The 22509-nt window shown below is 39.8% G+C and overlaps 2 protein-coding genes across 13 annotated transcripts in view; one reads left to right on the top strand and one right to left on the bottom strand.

Annotated features, from left to right (window-relative positions):
* Positions 1 to 713: 713 nt before the first annotated feature.
* LOC125484039 (serologically defined colon cancer antigen 8 homolog) lies at positions 714 to 16839 on the bottom strand. Its single transcript, XM_048601224.1, has 4 exons — positions 16388 to 16839; positions 9432 to 9608; positions 6512 to 6594; positions 714 to 1152 (listed from the first exon to the last, which is right to left on the bottom strand). The coding sequence occupies exons 1-4, from the start codon at positions 16449 to 16451 to the stop codon at positions 1006 to 1008; spliced, it is 471 nt and encodes a 156-aa protein (XP_048457181.1). The 5' UTR covers positions 16452 to 16839; the 3' UTR covers positions 714 to 1005.
* Positions 16840 to 17062: 223 nt separating this feature from the next.
* Positions 17063 to 22509, top strand: part of cep170aa (centrosomal protein 170Aa) — a 128822-nt gene continuing 123375 nt past the window's right edge. For 10 of the 12 annotated variants that reach the window (XM_048601222.1, XM_048601223.1, XM_048601219.1 and 7 more), the window contains exon 1: positions 17063 to 17186. The gene's annotated coding sequence lies outside the window, so the exon portion shown is untranslated. Of the gene's footprint in view, positions 17187 to 17422; positions 17512 to 18327; positions 18398 to 22509 lie in introns of those variants that run through there. The other 2 variants (XM_048601213.1, XM_048601214.1) reach the window with 2 other exon arrangements.

Below are 22509 nucleotides of genomic sequence, written 5' to 3'. Positions count from 1 at the left end.
TATGATGCTGCTTGGCCTGCTGTGTTCATCCAGCTCTGCACCTTGTTGTCTCGGATTCTCCAGCATCTGCAGTTCCTACTATCTCTGATTTAATGTAGTTTGGTGTTTGTTGGCTAGCACAGACATGGTGCAAAGGACCTATTTCTATTCTGTATGGCTCTATGACACTACAACGGAGACAAACTCAATTGTTATTACTTGGCACATTTTTTAAAAAAAATCATCCATGGGACGTGGGCGTCACTGGCCAGTCAAGCTTTTATTTCTTATCCCTAGTTGTCATTGAGGTGAGCTGCCTTCTTGAACCACTGCAAGTCATTTGGTGTAAGTAGACTCACAATGTCACTAGGAGGAGATTTCCAGGATTTTGACCCAGTGACACTTAGGATCTGAGGTATATTTCCAAGTCAGAATGATGAGCACCTTGGAGGGGAACTTGCATGTGGTGCTTCCATCTATCTGTGGTTGTGATCTTTCTAGATGGTAATGTGTTTGGAAGGTGTTGCGGGCAAATCATCACGTTACCTTTAATTCAGCTACTTAAGAAATCTCACAGACGATCAAGTACTGAAATAATGATTTAAACTTTATTGCGTATAGCAACTAAAATAAGACCCCTCAAGTAGGCAAGTTAAGCCTTACCATTCAACTTGGCTATTACCTGATAAATGATAGAATTTAGCCAAAGTTCCACCAAGTGTCCTGGGTTTGGTCCTTGTGCAGTGTTGTTCTTTGAAGTTCTGCTACTGACTTGTTCTGGTGTTAGATTCGTATATAAAATTACCTCTTTCAAATTTCTAGTGTGATATTATTGATGATTCAATAGATTTTTTCAGCCTCAACATTGATCACACTTCTGAATACCTCAGGTCTGTAACTTGCCTTCTTATCAAAAGTAGCTCCCTGTTTCTTGTCACATTTGATGTTAGCTGTTTGTTTGAAACAGTTTTTCCTGCAATTAACCCTTTACTTCGGGACATTCCTTCTGCAGGCAGTCTTAATTGCTCATTTGTCAGGAGGCAGCAGTTTATCAAGCAGCGTTATCTCCTCGCTCCCACGAAACAGCTTGTTTAACGTTGTTTCTCCCCAGGAGTGGCTAATTTGCATGTTGTTTTTAATTTCTTTATAAAAGTCTCTCCTTGTCTCTTTCATCTCAAGAAAGAAATTATTCCAGAAAGAGTTATTGCTGATTATTTCAATCCATGATGTTGTTAAAGTTGCCAAGTTTACATTGTCAAAAAAGGTGCTGTCTTAGGAGCTTTGGGAAATTGCAGCAGTGCATCTGTAAACAGTACATACAGCTGATGCTGAGCATTGGTGGTGAAGGCACTGAATGGTTGTGAATGTGATGCCAATCAAGTGGGCAGCTTTGTCCAAGTGATATCCAGCTTCTTGAGCATTATTGGAATGCACCCACTCAGGCAAGTGGAGTGTATTCCATCACATTCCTAACCTGTGCCTTGTGAAGGGACTTTGAGGAATCAGGAGGGGAGTTATTAGCTGCAGTATTCTTGTCCTCTGACTTGCTGTTGCTTATTATTCCAGGACGTTTAATCAGTGTCATGGAGCCATATTTTGCTATTTTGCACACTTTCCACAAGGAAGCAATAAATTTTAACACAAACTAATTTACACTTTGCAGTCAGTTGTATCCTGTGGTCGCTTTACAAATATCACTGGGATTAAGTATGATTACTTTGGCATTAATAGGGAAGGCATTATTTAGAAACAAATACTAGGAATCAACCAATATACTGCCAACCAGAAGGGTCAGAAGTAAAAAGATGATCGAACAAGAAAAAGCTAAAGTTAGAATTGTGAATTAAAAGCTTGTAATCACAAGTCTTGTTACATATCAATGATCTCTTAGATATCACAAGGTGCTGGAACAACTGGGTAATAATGTTATGATTCATTCACAAATGGATTTGTTTTACACTTCAGATAGATGCTTTTTCCCCTGTTACTCATAACATATTAATATGCCAATGGTAAATCAATACTATTGCTAAGCACATGGGGGAACCCCCTCAGCAATACTGAACCTAACCACAGGAGAGAAAAATACTAACATAATTATGTAAATTTGAATTTAAGTATAAATATTTTGCTACTCAGTTGTATACTGTAACATGTGACAAATTAACTTTGTTAACGTATTAACTTCTAATGTATTTAAAATGCATAAACCTTTCCAATTGCTGATTTTATTGATGGTTAAAGTGGGTATAAATGAGAACTTCACTAATCTGTGCCTTGGTTTCCAGTAGGTCTTGGGACACGTAGGCGCCCAAAAGATATTACAATTCAATAGAATTTCAAATCTATGTAGAAGTAATGATGATGCGTTAAATATTTTCAAGTGAATGCATTAACATTTATAGATATGGATTTACACAAATAATTCAATGGGTTTGATGTTTAAGAAAGATGGTTACTGGTGTGGTTAATTATCAAAACACGAAAACTAGGAGCAGGAGTAGGCAATTCAGCCCCTCTGCCGTTTAATATGATCATGGCTGATCTTATCTTGGCCTTGACTCATGGCTAAAATACTTTCACACAAAAAACAATAAAACCACTATTTCCGAATGGGCACAAACCAAAATGGAAAATAAAATGGTTATTAGTACAAGAAACTCCTCATAAGTTGGACTTGTCAGCAGTACAACAATCATTTGACGAAATAAAACTGAATTAACAATATACACATTCCTGTAACTTGTATTATCAAAGATATAAAGGTATAAGATAAAATATTGGTAGTAATACAATGGTAGGGAGTGTCAGTTGATAGCACTCACCTCCTATTCTGAAGGACATGCTTTCAAAGACAGATTTGAAATAGTCTTCCAAGTTTATTTAAGTGTGGCACATTATCAGGTGAAGAAGTGTTAAATCAAGGTCCTGTTGGCCAACTCAACTGGCTTTGAAAGATTCTATAGCATTAAAGAAAACAAACCACATCTGGGCAGTATTTTTCATTCATCAACATCATCAAAATCTGATTATCTGGTCAATCATTTAGTTTTTGTTTGTAGGGTTTTGGCAAATCTCCAATTTCCCAGGGCTCCTAAGATAGCACCTTCTAAATCTAATACCATCTAGAAAGGCCACAACCGTTTCCATACCTGGAAGTTCTCCTACAAGGTGCTCAACATTCTGACTTGGAAATATGTTGCAGTTCCTATGTTTGTTTTATGTACAAGAGTGCATGGCTTTCAGTTTCCACCACCCTTTATGGCTATGACATAATTCTGTCACTACCTAATTTAAATCCCAAGTACCTTATTTTTCTTTAACAACACAATTGTCAAACCTGACCCCTACTTTTTGATGGCTGGAAAAGAACATTTTTGAAATTAACTTTTTTGACACCTATGAAAATCATAAGGCCTCAATCAAGTCCATCTCATTACCTTCTCAAGATAGTACATTTCTAGGATAGAAAAAAATCTTTTGCCAAATCAGCTTTCCTCATAAGATGGTTAAAGTGCTAACGAGAAGTTGAAATGGTTGAAAATGGGTTGGCTATACTGGGACCAACCCATTCAAGACAGGACTTATGGGTGTGTGAGAAGGGTAATGAACGTAGAGGAGGTTGTTCACTTTTCTGGAATTGTTAAACTCAATGTTGAGTCCTGAAGGCTGTAAAGTTCCTACAAAAAGTTCTAGCATATATAGTTTTTTTGCTTCTTTTTAAGGTGTACCAGACTGATTACTAGGATGTCTGGACTGACCTATGAAAACTGGGTTGGTTAGAACTACATTCACTTGAAAAATGAGGGAGAATCTCAGAAAACCATAACATTTTAACAGGACTAGAAAGGATAGCTGCAGGAAGGATATTCCTCATGACTAGGGGAGTCACAAATAGATACATGAGAAGACCATTTCAGACTTAAATGAGGATAAATTTCTTCAGCTAGAGAGAGTGGGGTGAGCTTGTGGTATTCACAGCCACAGAAAGCAGTTGAGGTCAAAACATTGAGTGTTTACAAGAAGGAGTTGGATATGGTTCTTAGGGCTAAAGGCATTAAAGGGCATGGGGAAAAAGCAGGAACAGGATTGGAGTTGAATGATCAGCCATATTTGTGTTAAATAGCAGAGCAAGCTCAAAAGGTAAAATGGCCGACTCTTGCTCCTATTTTTTATGTTTCAAAAGCTAGAACTGAACATTGTACTCCGGATGTAGTACAATGGGCCAAATGCAAATCAACGAAGTGATGTTGAAATTCTAAGGGACACCAGTGTACATATTGATATTCCTAATTATCGGTTTCAAAACATTCTAGCTTGTATCAGAAATATTAGCCTGTGTATAAGTTAAATTTCTGGTCACAATTTAAAAACAGCAATAAAACCAGTATAAACATTATTTAGCTGCTGCTAAGTCAAGCCTATGAGGTGGCTCTTGCATTTGAGACCTCTGTTGTGTTGGGACCATTACAGATTTTCTTTATTTTTCTCATTTCTGATTTTGAACTGTGAACTGAAGTTGAGAATTGAACTTTCAACAACAGCCTGTTTACAAAAAAAGGAAAGGACAAACAAACAAACAAACTTGAAGGTTGTTTATGGGAACTGACCTAGATCACTAATTACAGGTTGATTATCGTTCCAAGAATACTGCAGACATTTTAGCACCCGAGATGTATTGTGCTCAAGGACTGGCAGCTGCACAGATGCTAAAAGAGGCAACTAAAGACAGACTAATACTGATCAAACAAGGAGAATGTTGAAAAAGAAAGAAAAACTAAGGTCTGAACTGGTTTTGACTGTTTTTGTTTAGGCAATGTAGTTGTGAAAGCTGCTAGATGGAGTTTTGGTTGTTCTCTCCAGTTATCCCCAGTTGTCAAATGATTGAAAATTCTGAGAAAAGAATCCCAGTAAGTCATAAATAAAAGTCTCCAGCAGTCAATGGAAGCTGTTTATATATTGACTGGTGACGTTGGCATTCAAGATATACAGTACCACTTGCCTATGACAATTCATTATCCAAGGACTGTGTGAAGGATTAGCAACCATCACTTAAAACTACTTAAGTGAACTGGCCAGTTACAACTCTTATTTTTCTTTGAATTTATCCCTTAACTGTGTTTGTCTTGGGTTATGATCAAAGAAGACTGGGTTTAAGTTGTTGGCATTTAAACAACAAAGTAATTAATTACTTTGCTCTACTACAGTTACAATATTAATAATTTAAAAAATGTTAATTTTTATTTAAATTGCAAGCTTGGTGCCTGATGTCTGCTACTCAAAGCCTGGTTAGGACCAATCGGACATTTCAGTGTCATTGAATCATCTATTTATTGTCATGTGTGTTCAATATAAAATAAAGTGAAAAGTGAGTACTGTTGCCACACGTGTGCATCATTTACATTAAAATAAAATTTAAAAAAAAACTTAAAGAGATAGTCTAGTTTTTCCTTCTCGGTGCTACAGTCCCACTCCAGGATACACCAGCCCACTCCGTGCTGCTGCCAGAGTACCGTTTCAGGGTTATGCCAGCCCATGCCATGCTGCTGCCAGGGTCCCACTCCACATGGAAGCGAGATTCCCACCTCAGGCTTCCCAGGGCAGCCGACTCTGTAGCCATGCTGCCTCTAAAGACCCCAGCTTGGAGCCCCTCGAAGCCGCCTTCCTACCAAAGAGCTCTCCTTATCAGTTAAGTTTGAGCAAAAACTAAGTAAAACTGAGAAAGGGGGAAGGGAAAGAAAAAGAAAAGAGAAAAAAGACAAAAGCAGAAGAAGAGGGCAAGCCTGGACAGAGGAGCCCGGGCGCTGCCTACTTCACTGTTGCCTTCTTAAATATTTTAATTTCACATTGTTGTGTTATCCAATGTTAGCAAGTCTCATTTGATCTGGTTTACTATCCGTGTTTCATAACAGTTGCTTGTTTTTTCACTTATTCTCTTCACTTAAGGGACTCAAGTCATCTAAGATATTTCAGATTATGAACCGCACTACGATCATTGTTGATGAAGATCCATGATCATTTGGTAAAAACCTCCTTTAAGATTATTTTTCTTTTCCATTTGAGATATTGTGGTCTAACCTAAGATTTAGTGAAACATTTTGGCTTCTTCACTGTTACGATTCACTATGCCATCCGGCAGCAAAAATGGGGACACTGTGGCATCACTGAGAAAGTCTGCTGCATTTTCCTTGCTTTCTTCTTCCCAACATGCACAACAAAAGAGTACTGCGTTATTCTGGTGGTTCACTTTAGAATTAATAGTCCACTAACGTAATGTGCCAAAGTGAATGAAAGTTGAGGGTGTGATCTTGACTGGTTGGGTTAGAATTCCAGTATTCCATGGCTAAAGCAACTAAGGCAGCACTAAACTAATTTTATGCTTTCCTATCATACACCAATTAAGCAAATGTAAACAGATAAGCTTGCAACTAGAACATACAAGAACTTGCAGTCTAAAATCCAATTAAAATTTCTAGAAAAATTTGACTTATTTATTTAAACATTACTATATTCTTTTTTACTTATGTATTACCATGGGATGTGCGCTGGTCGCAGCTGCTGAACTTGGTCTTTGTTCCGTTTCTTGATGTCGCAATAGGGCTCGGAGCTCATTAACTGTATCAAAAAGATGTTATTATCTAACATGGTTCCATTTTAACAGCATTGCTATTGAACACACATGTAGTTTGCACACTAAAAGAAAACAAATGGACATATATTCACAACCAGTTAAACGCAGTATCAGCCTGAATAATGGCAAACATAAAATTGATGATCTAACAGGGTTCTTGCCATTGATGGCATTACCAATATAAATTAGGTGATTTTAAGTCACAGTGTAAGCAAAGATAAAAAAATAACATTTGGCCCACAATTAAAACAATTCTAGTTATCAGGACAGGAATCGTCTGCAAAGTTGGGTAGCTGGCAAGACATTATGATTTTATCTAAAGCAAAATGCTGTGCATGTTAGAAATATGAAAAATAAAGACAGTGCTGGAAGTACTCAGCAGGCCGGGCAGTATGCAGAAAGATAAGCAGTTAACATTTCAGATCAAATGAATTTTCAGCGAAGGTGACAGATCTGAAAGATTAACTCTGGCACAGATTTTCTAGTCTCGGAAAGTTGGAGATCAGAGATTAAACAGATGCATATTAGGACCATGAGAAAGTCCTGATACACTGACTCAATGAGAATTGCACGTAAAGTTTGAACCTCTATAAAGGAATTCCACTGATTTCCAGGAACCTCTGAAAAATTCTCCAACTCTGTATTGTTGACAGAATTTCTGACAGTTCTGATTTACTAACCCAAGTCATTACTTGGAACACATTAGATAGAAAATTTCCCAGCGCAAATACTTGGTTACAACTGCACACTACACTTCCAGCATCCACAACAATCTCGATTCCCCTGACCTGTCAACTACCTCCACAATACTTCAGCTCCTCCTTGAAATCTCACTCTCACAGTCCCTTGACTCCTCACCCAAGTTTCCCTGAACCACTACCAACTCTCCAGAAACCACCTTTCGAACTAACTCCAACAGATGACTCAGCCCCGAATTTCTGATTCACCCCCCCATCTGCCTCCAATACAACCCATGTCACCAATCTGCCACCCTTACCCACTTAGCTCAATAAGCCCTACCTCCATACCCCACCCACATTAGTAATTATTCAACTACACATCCATGTATTACTCAGCCATATGTATGCACTAACACACTGAAAAGCTGTGAACAGATTTTACAGAGATATCCAAAAATCAGGATGGACCCAGACAAATGTAAATAGAGAGTGTTATGATTCCGGCTTATGCTAACACAAGACAAGTCAGATCCTACAGTGAAAGGCGGCTTATTGGACCCTAACTTTAGGGTCACATACATTTCAAATATTGTAAACATGTTTATTGTTATGATCCCAACTGATGTTAACACTGGACAAATCAAATCTTATTAACCATATTTTGATATTTCTTTTTGTTTACTGTAGTGGTCAGTTACTCAACACATTCACATACTGTTAGGCACAGAAGATTGTAGCTACTATCTGTTACAATCTACCCCGAAAACATGAAATTCAGTCTACAAAAACACCAGGTAGACAATAATTTTAAAAAAGAGTAAAGCTTCAATCTCAAAAGCTAAAAGCTTGAATCCATACGAGAGTAATTAAACAAACAGAGTACTCCACATTGTTCAAACTCAACATTTTTACAATAGGCGTACTAAAGATGAGAGTCTTTAACAACCATGACGTCTGTGCTGATGCCGATATCCTCGTATATAAAGGCAATCATCCTTCCAACTCTTCTATATGAGCCTGATACTCGGACTATGTATAGACACCACCTGAAGGTCTTTGAAAAGTACCATCATGGTTGTTTGAGACCAATTTTCTGCATCAGCTGGAGAGTACAGACAAACTAACATCAGCATCCTCGAAGCAGCCAACAACACCAGCATCAAAGTCACAATCATCTGAAACTAACTCCGCTGGGCTGGCCAAGTGCTTCAGATGCCTGACGTCCGACTGCCAAAGTAAATCTTCTTCGCCCAGCTCAAGGAAGGCACTCAAAAGGAGAGGAAGACCAAGGAAGCATTTCAAAGTCTCCCTGAAGGCATCCTTTAAAAAAAATTGCAACATAGATGTCAACGCATAGGAGACCATTATTCAGATAAACAGTCTTGGGGGAAGTAAATGTATGAAAGAATACAATTCTTTGAGAACACTCATTGGCAGGCAGAAGTGGAGTAAAAGAACCAGAGAGAAAAATGCCAGCAACTTCAATGCGAAGGACCAATTCCACCTTCAGAGACACCTGCCAAATGTACGGTCAGAAATGCGGATCTAGGATCAGCTCATCAGCCATGCAATGATCCACAGAACCAATGATCAGTGACACGGAATTTCCTATGCAGGCAATCACACTCATTAGCAAGTGATTGCCAACGATTACAAAAAGACAGCTCTTCCTTGAGGCCTTTTGTTGCTTGGTTGATGCTTTGTAATAGAAATTTGAAATAATAAATTATTTATTAAGAGCTTCTATCTCACTGAAGTGGTTTCAGGTCAATCTACATTCAACAACTTGCTCTGAAAGATCTGATCACATTTTGTCAACTGTAACACATTCCATCATAGAATTTGAAACAATCGACAGCACTCTAAATAAAAACAACCCACAGTCTTTAAATAAAAAGGTCAATTCATCCAAACTCCCAATATTCATGGCATAGCAAATTTTGGGTCCAGGTTTTGAGCAGCATCTTTGGCAAAAATTAATCTGTTTTTCCTTGGGCCATACAATATGTGCCAAGTTTTGTTGACATTCATTGATTAGCTGTTGAGATATACTGTTCACAAAAAGACTAACAAACCAGAGGCAAAACCATAACCTTTACCGCCTTCAGTGACAGAGGTAATAAACATTAATCAGTGATCACCTGCATGACTGTGCTTTAGTTCTTGCCATGCCACTGGACTGTGACACTGTCTCCTCTCTGAGGGACTTACTGAATTTGTCTGGACAGTGTCAGCTAGTGAAGATGGTTCTGACGATTCTGCTTGATTTTTTTCTTCTAGAGTACACTTCAATTTCTGGATGCTTTCATTAGCCCTTTCTGCAATCAAAAATAGAAAAACAGTAATACAAGAATGGCAGAATGAACCCAATTTGGAATGCAGACATTTTTATGATCACTTACATTTACAAATAAATAAAATATGCTGTCAGGTGTAGAAGGACCTTACCCTTGTCGGTAATCTTCATATCATGCAGGGCACATAAATTCAATGAAAAGTTTGAGGTAGAAACAAAACAGGTTAACTGGTAGCAAGTAACAGTCGATAACAACTTACCTCATGACATTGTCAAGACACTAAGAATGACAAAACAGTCAAATTCTAATCTTCAGTCAAACAACACATTCATATGTCACTTTTAAAAAACAAGATAAGACACCTCATGGTGCTTCACAGGAGATTTTGAAGCAAATGACCAAGGTTGGCTAAATAGGTAGCATTTAATGAATGTCATAACAGGCAGAAAGAGAGAGAGACAAGTGGGAAGGTGTAGGGAGGGAATTCCAGAGCTTAATATTTTGGCAGTTGAAGACATGACCACCAAATTGTGGTGTAATAAAAATGGGGAAATGCTTAAAAGGGCAAAAATAGATGGGCAGAGATATCCCAGAGGTTTGTGATGGAAAGAATTGCAGTGATTGGGAGCATTGTGGCCATAGGAAAGTTTTGAAAGCAAAAATAAGAATTTTTGTCAATGAGTTGTGAACCTGGGGAGCAGGTGTAGGTCAGCAAGCAGACAGGTGATGGGTGAATAGGATTAGGTGCAGAAAAGGATAGTTTTGGAATGACCTCAGGTTTACAATGTAGAACATGGAGGCTGGCCACAGCTGCACTAGAATATTCAAGTTTAGAAGAACTGCGCAAGGTTTTCAGCAGCAAGGGACCTGTGGAAGAAGTGGAGCTGGGTAATCTAACAGAGGTGGAAATAGACAGCCTTAGTGATGACACAGAGAAGGGGTAGTAAATCACAATGTTAAAAATGACAGCACAAATGCACAGCAGGGTTCAGTCTCAGAAGGTTGAGAGTAAGAGGGATAGAAGGGAGTGGAATTTGTAGCATAGACTTATACTTTCTCCAACAGTTAAATCGGAAGAAGTTTCTGCTCATCCAATTCTCAACATTGGACAAGCAGCCTGACAAGTCGTGGTGCCAATCATTAACACTGCATACCAACTATTCATTTTGGGGGTACAATTAATTTGCTACTATTAGAATGAAGGACATGGGGGAGGGGTTGATGTACAAAAGGGCAGACTTGAAGGTGCACCAAATTATGAGAACAGTGCACACGAAGTCACAGAGATTTGGACTACAGAAAACAAGTAGGAAGATAGATAAGGCAAGGTCATGAAAGAGTTTAAGCAAAATCGAATGAATGTTAGATCTGAGGTATTGTGAACCATGAGCTGCTGAAGGCCAATGGAAACAGGAAAGGGAGCTGGTATACGATAGGATGTATGCATAATTTTCAATAAGATGAAATTTATATGAAGAATGGGAACTCAATCGGGGCAGTAAAGGAATCAAAAACTCAAAAATTACAAAAAGTGCGAGGAAGATTTAAATCTGCAAACAGGTGAAATATGGCAGGGCAATGATATGAAAGTGGTCTTTCTAAACTGGTCTCAGTTTAAACTTGGATCAAACGGGATGCCTAAAGTGCAGGTATATTGGTATATTGTAAGTATAAGCATGAAACAATATTCAAAGCTTGTAATGAAATGAAAACCCTCAGTAAATAAAGCTGTGCACATGGGAGGAGGAAGTCACAAAGATTCATGCACAGATTAAGCAGGTGAGCAAAACTGTGGCACTTATTTAAAATTGCAATAACAATTGCAATAAGGGGACAGAATTTTATCATTAGAGCTGACATTTGAAATAAAAATCAGGAAACACTTTACTCAAGTGTAAACGTGGAATGCTCTCCCTTAATTGTTGTGTATACTGGTACAATATTATAAATAGGTATTTTAATATGGGATACAAATAAAATGGTTTATGGCTTGGATTTATTACTGTTACATGTACCTACGTACAGTGAAAAGTTTTGTTTTGCGTGCAGCACATATCATACCACACAAAGTCCATAGGGGGAATAGCACAGGCTGAGGAATATAATATTATGGCTGCAGAGAGGTGCACAAAAAGGAAGATCAATGTTAGATTGGGCTTGCGTGATAGACTGGGCTGTGTTCGCACTTGCCGCAGTTTCTTATGGTCCTGGCCAGAGCAGTTGCCACACTAAGCCATGATGCATCCGGTTGGAATACTTTCTATGCTGTATCTATAAAAGTTGGTACAGTCCTTATGGACATGCCACATTTCCTTTGCCTCTACCTCCTCAGGTGGCTTTTTTGTGCCTTCTTGACCATCGCATCTATGTAGGTGGTCCAGGACAGATTGTTAGTGATTGTCACTCCTAGGAACCTGACACGCTTGACCATCTCCACCTCAGCTCCATTAATGTAGATAGGAGTATGCCCTCCACCTCACTATCTAAAATCACTGACCAGCTCTTTAGTTTTTCTGACATTGAGGGAAAGATTGTTCTCTTTATACCTCACCACCAAGCACTCTCTCTCTTTCCTGTATTCTGTCTCATCATTGTTTGGGATCTAGTCTACAATGGTGGCGTCTTCAGCAAACATGTAGATGGAGTTAAGAGGAAATTTGGTGACACAGTCATGAGTGTACAGGGAATACAGTAAGGGGCTGAGTACACAGCCTTGCGGGGTGCTGGTATTGAGGATTGTCATGGACGCGGCGCTGTTGCCTATCCTCACTAATTATACACTGTGGGTCAGGAAGTTCAGGATCCTGTTGCAGAGGGTGGAGCAGAGACCAAGGTCTCAGAGTTGAGATTAATTTGGTTGGAATTATAGTGTTGAAGGCAAAGCTGTAGACAATAAGTAGAAGCCTGACGTAGGTGTCCTTGTTATCCGAATGTTCCAAGGATGAGTGCAGGGCCATGGAGATGCTGTCTGCCATCTGTTGAGACAGTAGGTGAATCGCAAGGGGTCAAGGCAGGCTGGGAGGCTAGAGTTGACATGAGCCATGACTAACCTCTTGAAGCGCTTCATAATTATGGAGGTCAGAGCCACCACGTGGTAGTCATTGAGGCATGTTAAATGGTCTTTTTTGGTGCTGGAATGATGGTGGTCTTCTTGATACAAGTGGGGACTTCAGATTGTAGTAAGGAGAGATTAAAGATGTCAGTGAACACTCTAGCCAGCTGGTCTGCACAGGCTCTGAGTGCATGGCTGAGGACTCCATCTGGGCCAGTCACTTTGTGGGTTCGCTCTCCAAAAGGCCAATGTGAAATCTGCAGTGTTACTGATGAAACAGGTGCATCTGAGGCTGTTGGATTAGGTGACACCGTTTTGCAGAGGCTCTGTTTGAACCGAGCGTAAAATGTATTGAGCACATCAGGGAGGGATGTATTTTTGTCCGTTCTTCTGTTATGTCATGTAGGCCTTGCCAGAAATGACAGGTACGCATGTGGTTAGTTTGGCTCTCCAACTTAGTCTGGTATTACTTCTTGGCATCTCTAATGGCCCTACAGAGGTCATATCTGAATTTCCTGTGAAGATCAGGGCCGTCTGACTTGAACAGCACATACCTGGTCTTTAGTAGGCAATGGATTTCCTGGTTCACCCATGGTTTCTGGTTGGGGAACATATGGATTGACTTCTTTGGCATACAGTCCTCTACACACTTGCTAATGAAGTCCATGACGGTAGCGGCATACTCACCTGGGGGCTGGCCGCTGGAGTTCTTGAATATGGACCAGTCCACCAATTCCAAGCAGTCCCACAGAAGCTCTTCTGCTGCCTCGGACCAACACTGTGCTACTTTCTGTACTGGGTCCTCATGTTTCAACTTCTGCTTGAAAGCCAGGAAGTGGGACACAGTGTTGTGATCTGATTTTCCAAAGTGCAGACAGGGTATAGAGCAGTAAGCACCTTTGATGGCTGTGTCGCAATGGTCACGGATATTTGGCCCCCTGGTGGGGCAGAAGACACGTTGATGGTATTTTGGTAGCACCCGCAAGGTTGGCCTCATTAAAGTCACTGACTACAACCGAATTGGGCCTCGGGGTATTCCATGGGTAATAAGGTGGGTAAATGGAGTTGAGGTGATTAGCGGAAAACATTGAGGACTTGAATGCTTATTATTGTGTTACTTTGTCACAGCACCAAATTTTAACGACAAAAAAAAAAATGCAACTCACCAAGGCTGGACAGCTGAGCAGTCTGGCAATGCAGAACAGTGATTGAGGGCTAGTTGAAAAGGTACAGCCAGGAGATGGCAGCTGAGTAAGTTCTCCGTATGTGTATTTGGAGAAAAAGATGGTGGAAGCAGGGACAGGAGTTTTTGAAGGTAGAAAGGGAGTAATAACTATGGGCAGAGGAGATGCAATAGCACCTGATGTGGTCCAGGTCTGCATTCATTGGATGTTAGAAGAATGACACTGGACTTTATTGAAACATAGGAAGCTTGACAGTGTAGATGCTGTGAAGTTGTTGCCCCTTGTGGGAGAGTCTAGGACCAAAGGACATAATCCGATGGAAAGGGAGCATCCATTTAAAACAAAGCTAAGGAGAAATTTCTTCTCTCGGATGATTTTTTTTTAAAAACCAATTCACTGGTTCGCTATGGCGAGGAGGTGCTGGTGTTGGACTGGGGTGGACAAAGTCAGAAGTCACATGACACCAGGTTATAGTCCAACAGGTTTATTTGAAATTAAGTCTCTTCACCTGACAAAGGAGCAATACTCTGAAAGCCTGGAGATTTCAAATAAACCTGTTGGACTATAACCTAATATTCTGACTTCTGACTTTATTTGTACCATAGACGGCTGTAGAGGTTTGCTTGTTACACATGTTCAGGGCAAGAAATAGATCATAATTAGTAATTTGTAATCAATAGTTATGGGGACAAGGCAAGAAAGTAGAATTGAAGATTATCAAATCAGCTATTTTCCCACCAAATAATACAGCAGACTCAATGGATGAATGGCTAACTTTTGTGCCTACATCTTATGGTTTTAGTGGTCTGTGTTTGGATGAGAAAACCTGTTGTGTTATGCATAAAGGACCATAAAGCAGATGAACAAAAATTTTTTTTTGGTATACATCTAATTTCCTTCTGAAAATTACAATTGAATCTGCTTTTATTCTGCCTTCATGTTTAACTATAAGTCATATGACATAGGAGCAGAATTAGGCCATTCAGCTCATCAAGTCTGCTCCGCCATTCATGGTTGAGATGTAATTTGCTATGACCTGGAATGAACTGAGATGAGGAGGAATTTCTTCAGCCAGAGGGTGGTTAGTCTGTGGAAGTCATTGCTGCAGCAGGCCAAGTTATAGAGAGTATTTAAGACAAAGATAGATTGGTTCTTGATTGATGTGGAGATCAAAGGTTATGGGAGAAGGCAGGAGAATGGTGTTGAGGAACATCTCAGCCATGACTGAATGGCAGAACAGAATTAATGAGCTGAATGGCCTAATTCTGCTCCTCCGTTTTATAGCTTATAATTAAACATGAAAGCAGAACAAAAGCAGATTCAACTGTAACTTTCAGAAGAAAATTGGATGTATACCAAAAAAAGTGTATAAGAACAGAACTAATTACACAAGCATGGTGGACTGCATGATCCACTTCTGCACTGTATGTACCCTTCACCCTTAGGAAACAGTTATTAGTTCACATTGGGAGATGAACTAAGGTATGGAATACCAATGGTTTTACTCAGGTACCAGCACGAATACTGAGCTCCGGTTAAAGAAATTGTGGATATGTAAGCATTATGGCGAACGGAGAGCCAAGGGCTAGACAATTGGAATGGAGAAAATGCAGTTGTGAGCAACGTAGGGTGCATGTTTCTTTTCCGCCCCAGGAGCAGATATGTAAATAATTGGAATTGAAAAAGCAGATAGAAGGAGTAGAGGCTGAACAATGAGGGACAGGAGAGGCCATCAACAATGGCAAAATCAAAATGGGAGTTGTAAATGAGGGTGGGAGTGCATTCTGGACAGGGCATTCCTGGGTTGACAAAATCGTGTGATGATCAGCTGGTTCCGGTATCACATTAATAGAAATTGTTTTAAGTTCATACATTTTCAAAATGTACATATTTATTTTTCGTAACTCCACTACCACTGTAGATTCGCCCAATGGCTCAAATGAAATCAAGTCGACATACGTTTCACTGCAAATGACAATCTGTCATCGTTGCATGGCGAATCTCAGGAGTACTGAACGTGATTCACAAATCTTTATAAAAATTTTCTGAAAAAGGGTCCCGACCCGAAACGTCAGCTTTTCTGCTCCCCTGATGCTGCCTGGCCTGCTGTGTTCCTCCAGCTCCACACTGTGTTCTATCAGACTCCAGCATCGGCAGTTCTTACAATCACAAATCTGTTTTTTTTTTATATTCGTATTTTGTAAGCAAACAGAAAAGGAGGGCAAAACAGTTGTTCCTCATAATTGCAGTGCTTTTAATTTAAGCACTCTTCAAAATCCACATGCCAGTATATTTCTCATCGGAGTCCATGGGGCGTTTGCCCTCCCAAACAACATGCAATTTCAGCAGTTCCAGAAAATTCACCAAACTTTCATCTCTACACAGTTAACAATTTGATGCGATGTGAGTACACAGGAGCTGTTTCTTCGAACGTACAACTTATCAACAAATACAGATGTTGCAACAAGCCTTGGTGACCAACCTCGGCCTTGCTTATCCGTGCCTTTAACTGACAGCTGTCTCCTATAAACGAGCCTGCCCCTTCGACTCGGTCATTCGCTTACCTCTTAAACCTTTCAGATACGTCTCCAAATCGTCCTCGATGTTCGACTCGCAGGAGGCCTTCATGTTGTCCGATCATACAGCGAAAGGTTAAAAGTACCTCTCGATAAAAAAAAACAACGTTGACAGCAAAACAAAAAGGTTGCTAATTGAAAACGCTCCGCACGGCTTTGGTTAAACTCCAGCGCCGCTGAAAGGACACTGCCCCTGAACCAATCAGCACCGGATTCAAATTAAACTTTGGGCTTCCTTTCACCATAGAGACATCAGGTTCAGCGAAGGAGGCGTCTCCTCAGAGAATGCTGGAGTCTGTATTTCTACGTGAGAGTCAATGATGTCTGCGGGAACGGAGCTTTGGACGGTTGACAGGATAGCTGCCGCAAGCCAAAGGAAATACAATTCCCAGAAATGCTTGCGGGACAGTTTGTGGGAGAATCCGGGTACCTGCCTTTATTTTTTCCCGCCCTTCCATTAATTCCAGAGATCCACACTTTAGATCCCACCCTGTGGATGCCCCCGACAGCCGCGGTTGGCGCGGTGACGGCATGCCCGCGGTTGCGATTGGTCAAGAACTCCTTCAATCATGAGGGGGTGTTAGCTCCGCCTAGATGGAGCTTGAGGCTTTTGGACGGTGTCCACGGCCTGTGGCGCTCTGCGCATGCCTCAAACAATCTTCCCTCCCCCCAGCGCCTGCCCGTCCATTCTGCTCGAGCGGCCGCTATGTGGAATAACGTTATTGCCGAGCAACGGGCGGGTTGCTGATGTTTGTCTGAGCCTAGGCAGGGCAGTTGCACTGCTAGGGTGAGTATGCTACACGGAAATGCCGAGGCGATAAAGGCTACCGATTTATGCGCTCCCGTCATGGGGGAGGGAGGAAGGGGAGGATCGATTTTAGTATTTTGAAGTTGAAATGGAATAACGGTTCAAGGGATTGTGTATAAAATGCCGCTGGGTGGGGGAGGGGCGTCTCATGTAGAAGCGACCATCCTGCAATCGCCACCTGACAGGTCGCGGTCAGTGGACTTTTTCATGGGCTACTTCTTTCAAGTTATTATTTTGGATTGTCGACATTCCCACCGTTTTTCATTGAAACGAATGGCAGCAGAAAGCGAGAAGGCGATTTGAGGTTCAAATGGCTATCCGTTACTTTATTTTACTCATTTGGCTCCTCTATCAACCTTTTACTAACATCCTCTTTCCTCCTCCTTCCTTCCCAACTGTGCTCCTCGTTCCTTACTGTAACCTATTCATACTATCTGTCCGAATTTAGTGTAAACGCCATGCCGAGATTTAATGTTCTTTTGCATTTCACTCCTCCCCTTAATTTAACGGATTTTAATCAAGATTTTGTTTTTCTTTTTAAAAAAAAACGCTTTCTAATTAACATGTCAATGGATCCAAATGCATAGTACCCAACCGGTGAACGATCATGTCGATGCATTTTTTTCATGTTTCTTTTTGTTACCTCGAACAAAGGAAGCTTTGGGTTACACCACGGAATTTCATCCGAAGGTCTGCATCATTTTTTTTGTCGATCATTTGAGATATTGAATACCCGTAGAAATTCCCTTGTTTTTGGTGAAGCCGACGCGTCTTAATCATTTAACCAATTCCACTCTGATTGTTAAAAAAATCCAGTAATGCAGAAGTAGCATAGCTGGATAGGGACTATTAGCAAATTTCTGGCAGACTGCCAGTGTAATGGGGGCATGGCAAGTCTTGTGGAACAGACTAACCATCACTTCTCATTTTGAAACGTAATTATTAGATTGTATTAAATTATTGGCCTTTTTATGTTGAAAATACACCGAAAAGTATAACACTGCATTAGAAGCCCAGTAAATTCATTTTATAAAATTCTTCAGAAACGTTTCACAGGAAATGTTTCCTCTTCCTGTACATTCCCGCTAAGGGAATAGGGTCACATGAAACTGGCTGGAGTGTTTCCTTTTCGGCTTTCATTTCAGCAATGTGTTCCTTTCCTGTGTGCTTTATATCGAGAGACTTTTCAAGTAGGTTGAGTCCCATTCGTTTCAGTAAGACGTGTTTTTTAGTATTTTTGATAGTGAACCAATGCGTTATTTTGTGGCCTTTTCAAAGGACGGAGCAAGAAGGACACCTTTATTTTATTAACCATAATAAAATGGAAGTGGCCATGCTGAAACTTATTTCAGTGTTGGTTTTTTTTGTGATAAATCTTAACTTGGAACATTATTATGACTTCTTTCTGCAGCATAAGTAAGACAGACCGTGGAAATTGAAAACTATATGGTCTCACCTGTATATGTATCAAAAAGCTGTACGGGAACACAAATAGCCTGAACTGTAATGGACTAATCAATTGAGGACAATCAACTGAGTCTTAAGTAAAAATTTGTCCAGTTTGAATTTTGTGAATCTGGAAGTCTAGCAGAACTTCTAAATTAAAATACCTCATTCTGTTTTTATCTGTAACTTAAAGATGTTCCCAAATTAATAGTACCGTTGATTGAAATGTGATTTTCTCAATTAGATACTTGCCTAGCCCCCTTCTTGTAACCTATGGAATCCGCCTCCACCACTCTTCAAGTAGCACACTCCAAATTCTAATAACTGAATGAAGAAGTTTTTCCTTGCCTCAGTCCCAGCTCTCTTGCTGGCAATCTTGAAATTTTGACCTCTATTTACTGAACTTTTGCATTATAGACTAAAGTTTGTGCTAATTGTCCTTCTTTCTAGCTCAATCTTTTTTGCTTTTTGTATTTTAATACTTTTTAACAGATTCTTAGTTAAACTGAAAACTGTATCTACTATTCCCCTTTTATAAGCCTGATTTTTGTAATTTGTTTCAATTTTTATTTTGAAACCTAAAGAAAACAGAAAAGGGCCACACAGAATGGCTAGAATCAGTGGAAAGAATGAGAAACAAGACAATTTAATGTAAACTTTGGACCAGGAGTCCATGGTTGACTGTCTTTCAGGAGTGACATTTAAACATTAGTGCATCTGCTTGTTCAGGTGGATATAAAAGATCCCATGACATCTTTTCAAGGAAGAAAAGAGGAGTTATCCCTGATGCTCTCTGGCCAATGTTTATCTGTCAGTAGCCAAAACAACTTCTTCAGTCATTATCATGTTTGTGGGAGCTTGTGTGTGCATTGGCTGATGGGTTTTCTACCTTTACAATATGACTGCACTTCAGAAATACTTGATTGACTGCGATAGTGGTGTTATCGATGGACTGTTAATCCAGAGACCCAGATAATGTTCTGGGGACCTGGGTTCGAATCCAGCCATGGTGGAATTTGAATTCAATTTTTAAAAAAAAAAAAAGTATCTGGAATTAAGAGTCTAATGATGACCATGAATCCATTGTTGATTGTTGGAAAAACCCATTCGGTTCACTAATTTCCTATAGGGAAGGAAAATGCCATCCTTACCTGGTCTGGCCTACATATGACTCCAGACCCATGGCAATGTGGTTGACTGTTAACCGCCCTCTGGGCAATTAGGGATGCTGCCTAATAAATGCTGCCTAGCCAGCAGTGCCCTCGTCCCATGAATAAAGGAAAAAAAAAAATTGCAAGATGATTTTTTTTTTGTTTGACTGGGTTCTAGAGTTGTTTATGTTTAAGAGGGACAGAAGTTTGGATCTGAAATTTACAAAGAGCACAGGATCTGAAATCCATAGGGAGAGCATTGAGGTGGTGGCTCAGTGGTTAGCGCTGCTGCCTGTCAGTGACAGGGACCTGGGTTCGATCCCACCCTCGAGCAACTGTCTATGTGGATTTCTTCCAGGTGCTCAGGTTTCCTCCCACAGTCCAAAGATGTGCAGGCTAGGTGGATTGACCATGCTAAATTGCCCGTAATTTTCAGGGATGTGTAGATTAGATGGGTTATAGAGGGATGGGTCTGGATGGGATGCTCTGAGGGTCGGTGTGGACTTGTTGGGCTGAACGGCCATACTGTAGAGATTCAGTGATGTTCTTTCACGATTCTATGATGATTTGAATGAGGATTTAAGTGTTGAAAAGATTGAGTCTCTATGTAATATAAGTTTTATTAACCTGGCTGTGAGCATTCTGAGGTTCCTTAACATCTGTCTGAATGTTATGCATGTGATGTGTTTGTTTCTTCAATTAAGAGTTTTTTTTTTAATCTCAAAATATTCAAAAGCTTTGGGGTTTCTTCCCTCAGGAACAAATCAGTTTCTATTTATGTACTGTTTCAGGGGGAAAAAGGAGATTTTAATGAGTTGAAAAACTGATTTTTGAGTGTTGTTTCTTTGTTCAGATGAATGTACAGACTTATCCAGAATTTTGTCAGTGCCACTTTTGTAAGGGAGTGCACGGTGGAAATTTGTTTCTAATTGGATGCCAAGGACAAGGAGAATGTCATTTGCAACTTTTCTAAATCATGGGAAAGTTATGATTTCTAAAAGTAAATACAATTTCTTGACCAGACTGATATGTACAAAAATCTGAAAATGGAAAAAAGAAAATTCTGGAAATACTCAGTGTGGCAAGTTAAGAGGAAAACAGAGTTAATATTTTGGGTTGATTACCTTTCATAGAATGTTAAATTAAGGTCCTGAAGAAAACAGATCTGAAACTTTAATTCTGTAACTGTCCTCACAGATGCAGTGAGAGCTGCCTATGAACGTGCATTGCTCAGGCAGTTTATTTCGGATTCTGAATTAAGTGGATTTCATTAAACATTACAGTAATCAATTGGCATGCTCAAGACCAATAACTTTAAAATAAAATTTTATTTTCCACTTAATAGCTGAATAAATGCTGTATGAAGATTTCACATTTCAAGAGTTTGCTAAACGAATGACTAAAAACATGATTAACTAAACACCACCTTTTTATATTGTACCAAACTTAAGCTTGACTTCACCCGAAGCCTGAACTCTAACCTTTTCTGTAACCACAGAACAGAAGATTTCTATCACTTTGCACTCCCCATGCATTGCAGTCTTTATGGAAAATGGGTCACTGTTGTTCTGGAAAACGGGTCACTGTTGTTCTGAACTTCCAATGAAGTTGCATTTCCCCACTTTGCAAAGTTGTAACTTTTGAGTGCACTCACAGGTGCATTCTTTAGTTTTTGGACTGTTTCCTGAATCAGTTGTAGTAGTAAGGCCTATCTCAATGATTCCTATCATCTGTCTATACAAGGACGAATATGCAGGAATCCTTAGATGGCCATAGCGTGCGTTTCTTTGACTAATTAGTATACTTTTGTGGATTCGAAGCCCCCCACCTGTGTATTAGAAAGTCATTTTTAACTTGTGGCAATAACTGGAACATGCATGTTTGCAGTATATTTGCAAATAAATTTCCTAGCAAATCCATTCGGAAATGTTGCAGGACTTTCAACTTCACAGTTTTGTACTGTTGTAATATCCCTTTCTTTGCAATGAAACCACTTTGAAGTACAGGCAGCAGGGTCAAATTTTCCATCAGTTATTGAAAGCCAGCTTAAAACCACTGTCATATTAAACGAAACAGGACCAGCACATCATGTCATTTAAATGAAGAGTAAAATTCAATGAACCATACGTTACTAGTTTCACGTATATTTACTTAAATAGTTTCTGAATTTCTCAGCCCCATCTACCTGCTTGGGTAGATAGACAAAATCCAATGTCACTTCTTGAAGAGCAATGCTCTTATCTCCTATGTCTTTAACAATATTTATCCCTCAATCAGCATTGCAGGAAAACAGGTTATCAGGTTATTATCACACTGCTGTTTTAAAGGACTTTGCTGAGCACAAAATAGTTGCCATGTTTCCTACATTACAGCTCTGTGTGTGCTTCAAAAAAGTATTGGCTGTAAGGTGCTTTGAAATGGCTGGTGATTGTGAAAAGCACTATATAAAAGCACATCTTTGCTAAAATAATAGGTTACCACTCAACTTCTCTCCCTAAATGAACTTAAAAACAGAAATTCATATTCACTATACAGTAAAGTGGTTTGAAACTGGCCCAGCTTTCCCAGAACCCTTCCACTGTCTGGAATACTGAAAAATAAGCAAGTAAACAGGCTAATGGAATAACAACGTGTAGAGCTGGATGACCACAGCAGGCCGAGGAGCAGGAAGGCTGACGTTTTGGGCCTAGACCCTTCTTCAGAAA

Source organism: Rhincodon typus, chromosome 9, assembly GCF_021869965.1.
Source record: "Rhincodon typus isolate 14 chromosome 9, sRhiTyp1.1, whole genome shotgun sequence".
Lineage (NCBI taxonomy): Eukaryota > Metazoa > Chordata > Chondrichthyes > Orectolobiformes > Rhincodontidae > Rhincodon > Rhincodon typus.
The sequence above is the reverse complement of the archived record's forward strand: the minus strand, read 5'-3'. Positions and strand labels throughout refer to the sequence as shown.

Excerpts from the sequence above, each read along its gene's own strand:
- LOC125484039 (XM_048601224.1), bottom strand. The coding sequence starts at position 16,451 with ATGAAGGCCTCCTGCGAGTCGAACATCGAGGACGATTTGGAGACGTAT. Across the intron at positions 9,609-16,387 it reads GTATCTGAAAGGTTTAAGAG|AAAGGGCTAATGAAAGCATC; the intron begins GTAAGCGAATGA and ends TTTTGATTGCAG. Across the intron at positions 1,153-6,511 it reads CGACCAGCGCACATCCCATG|ATGAAAGAGACAAGGAGAGA; the intron begins GTAATACATAAG and ends TTCTTTCTTGAG.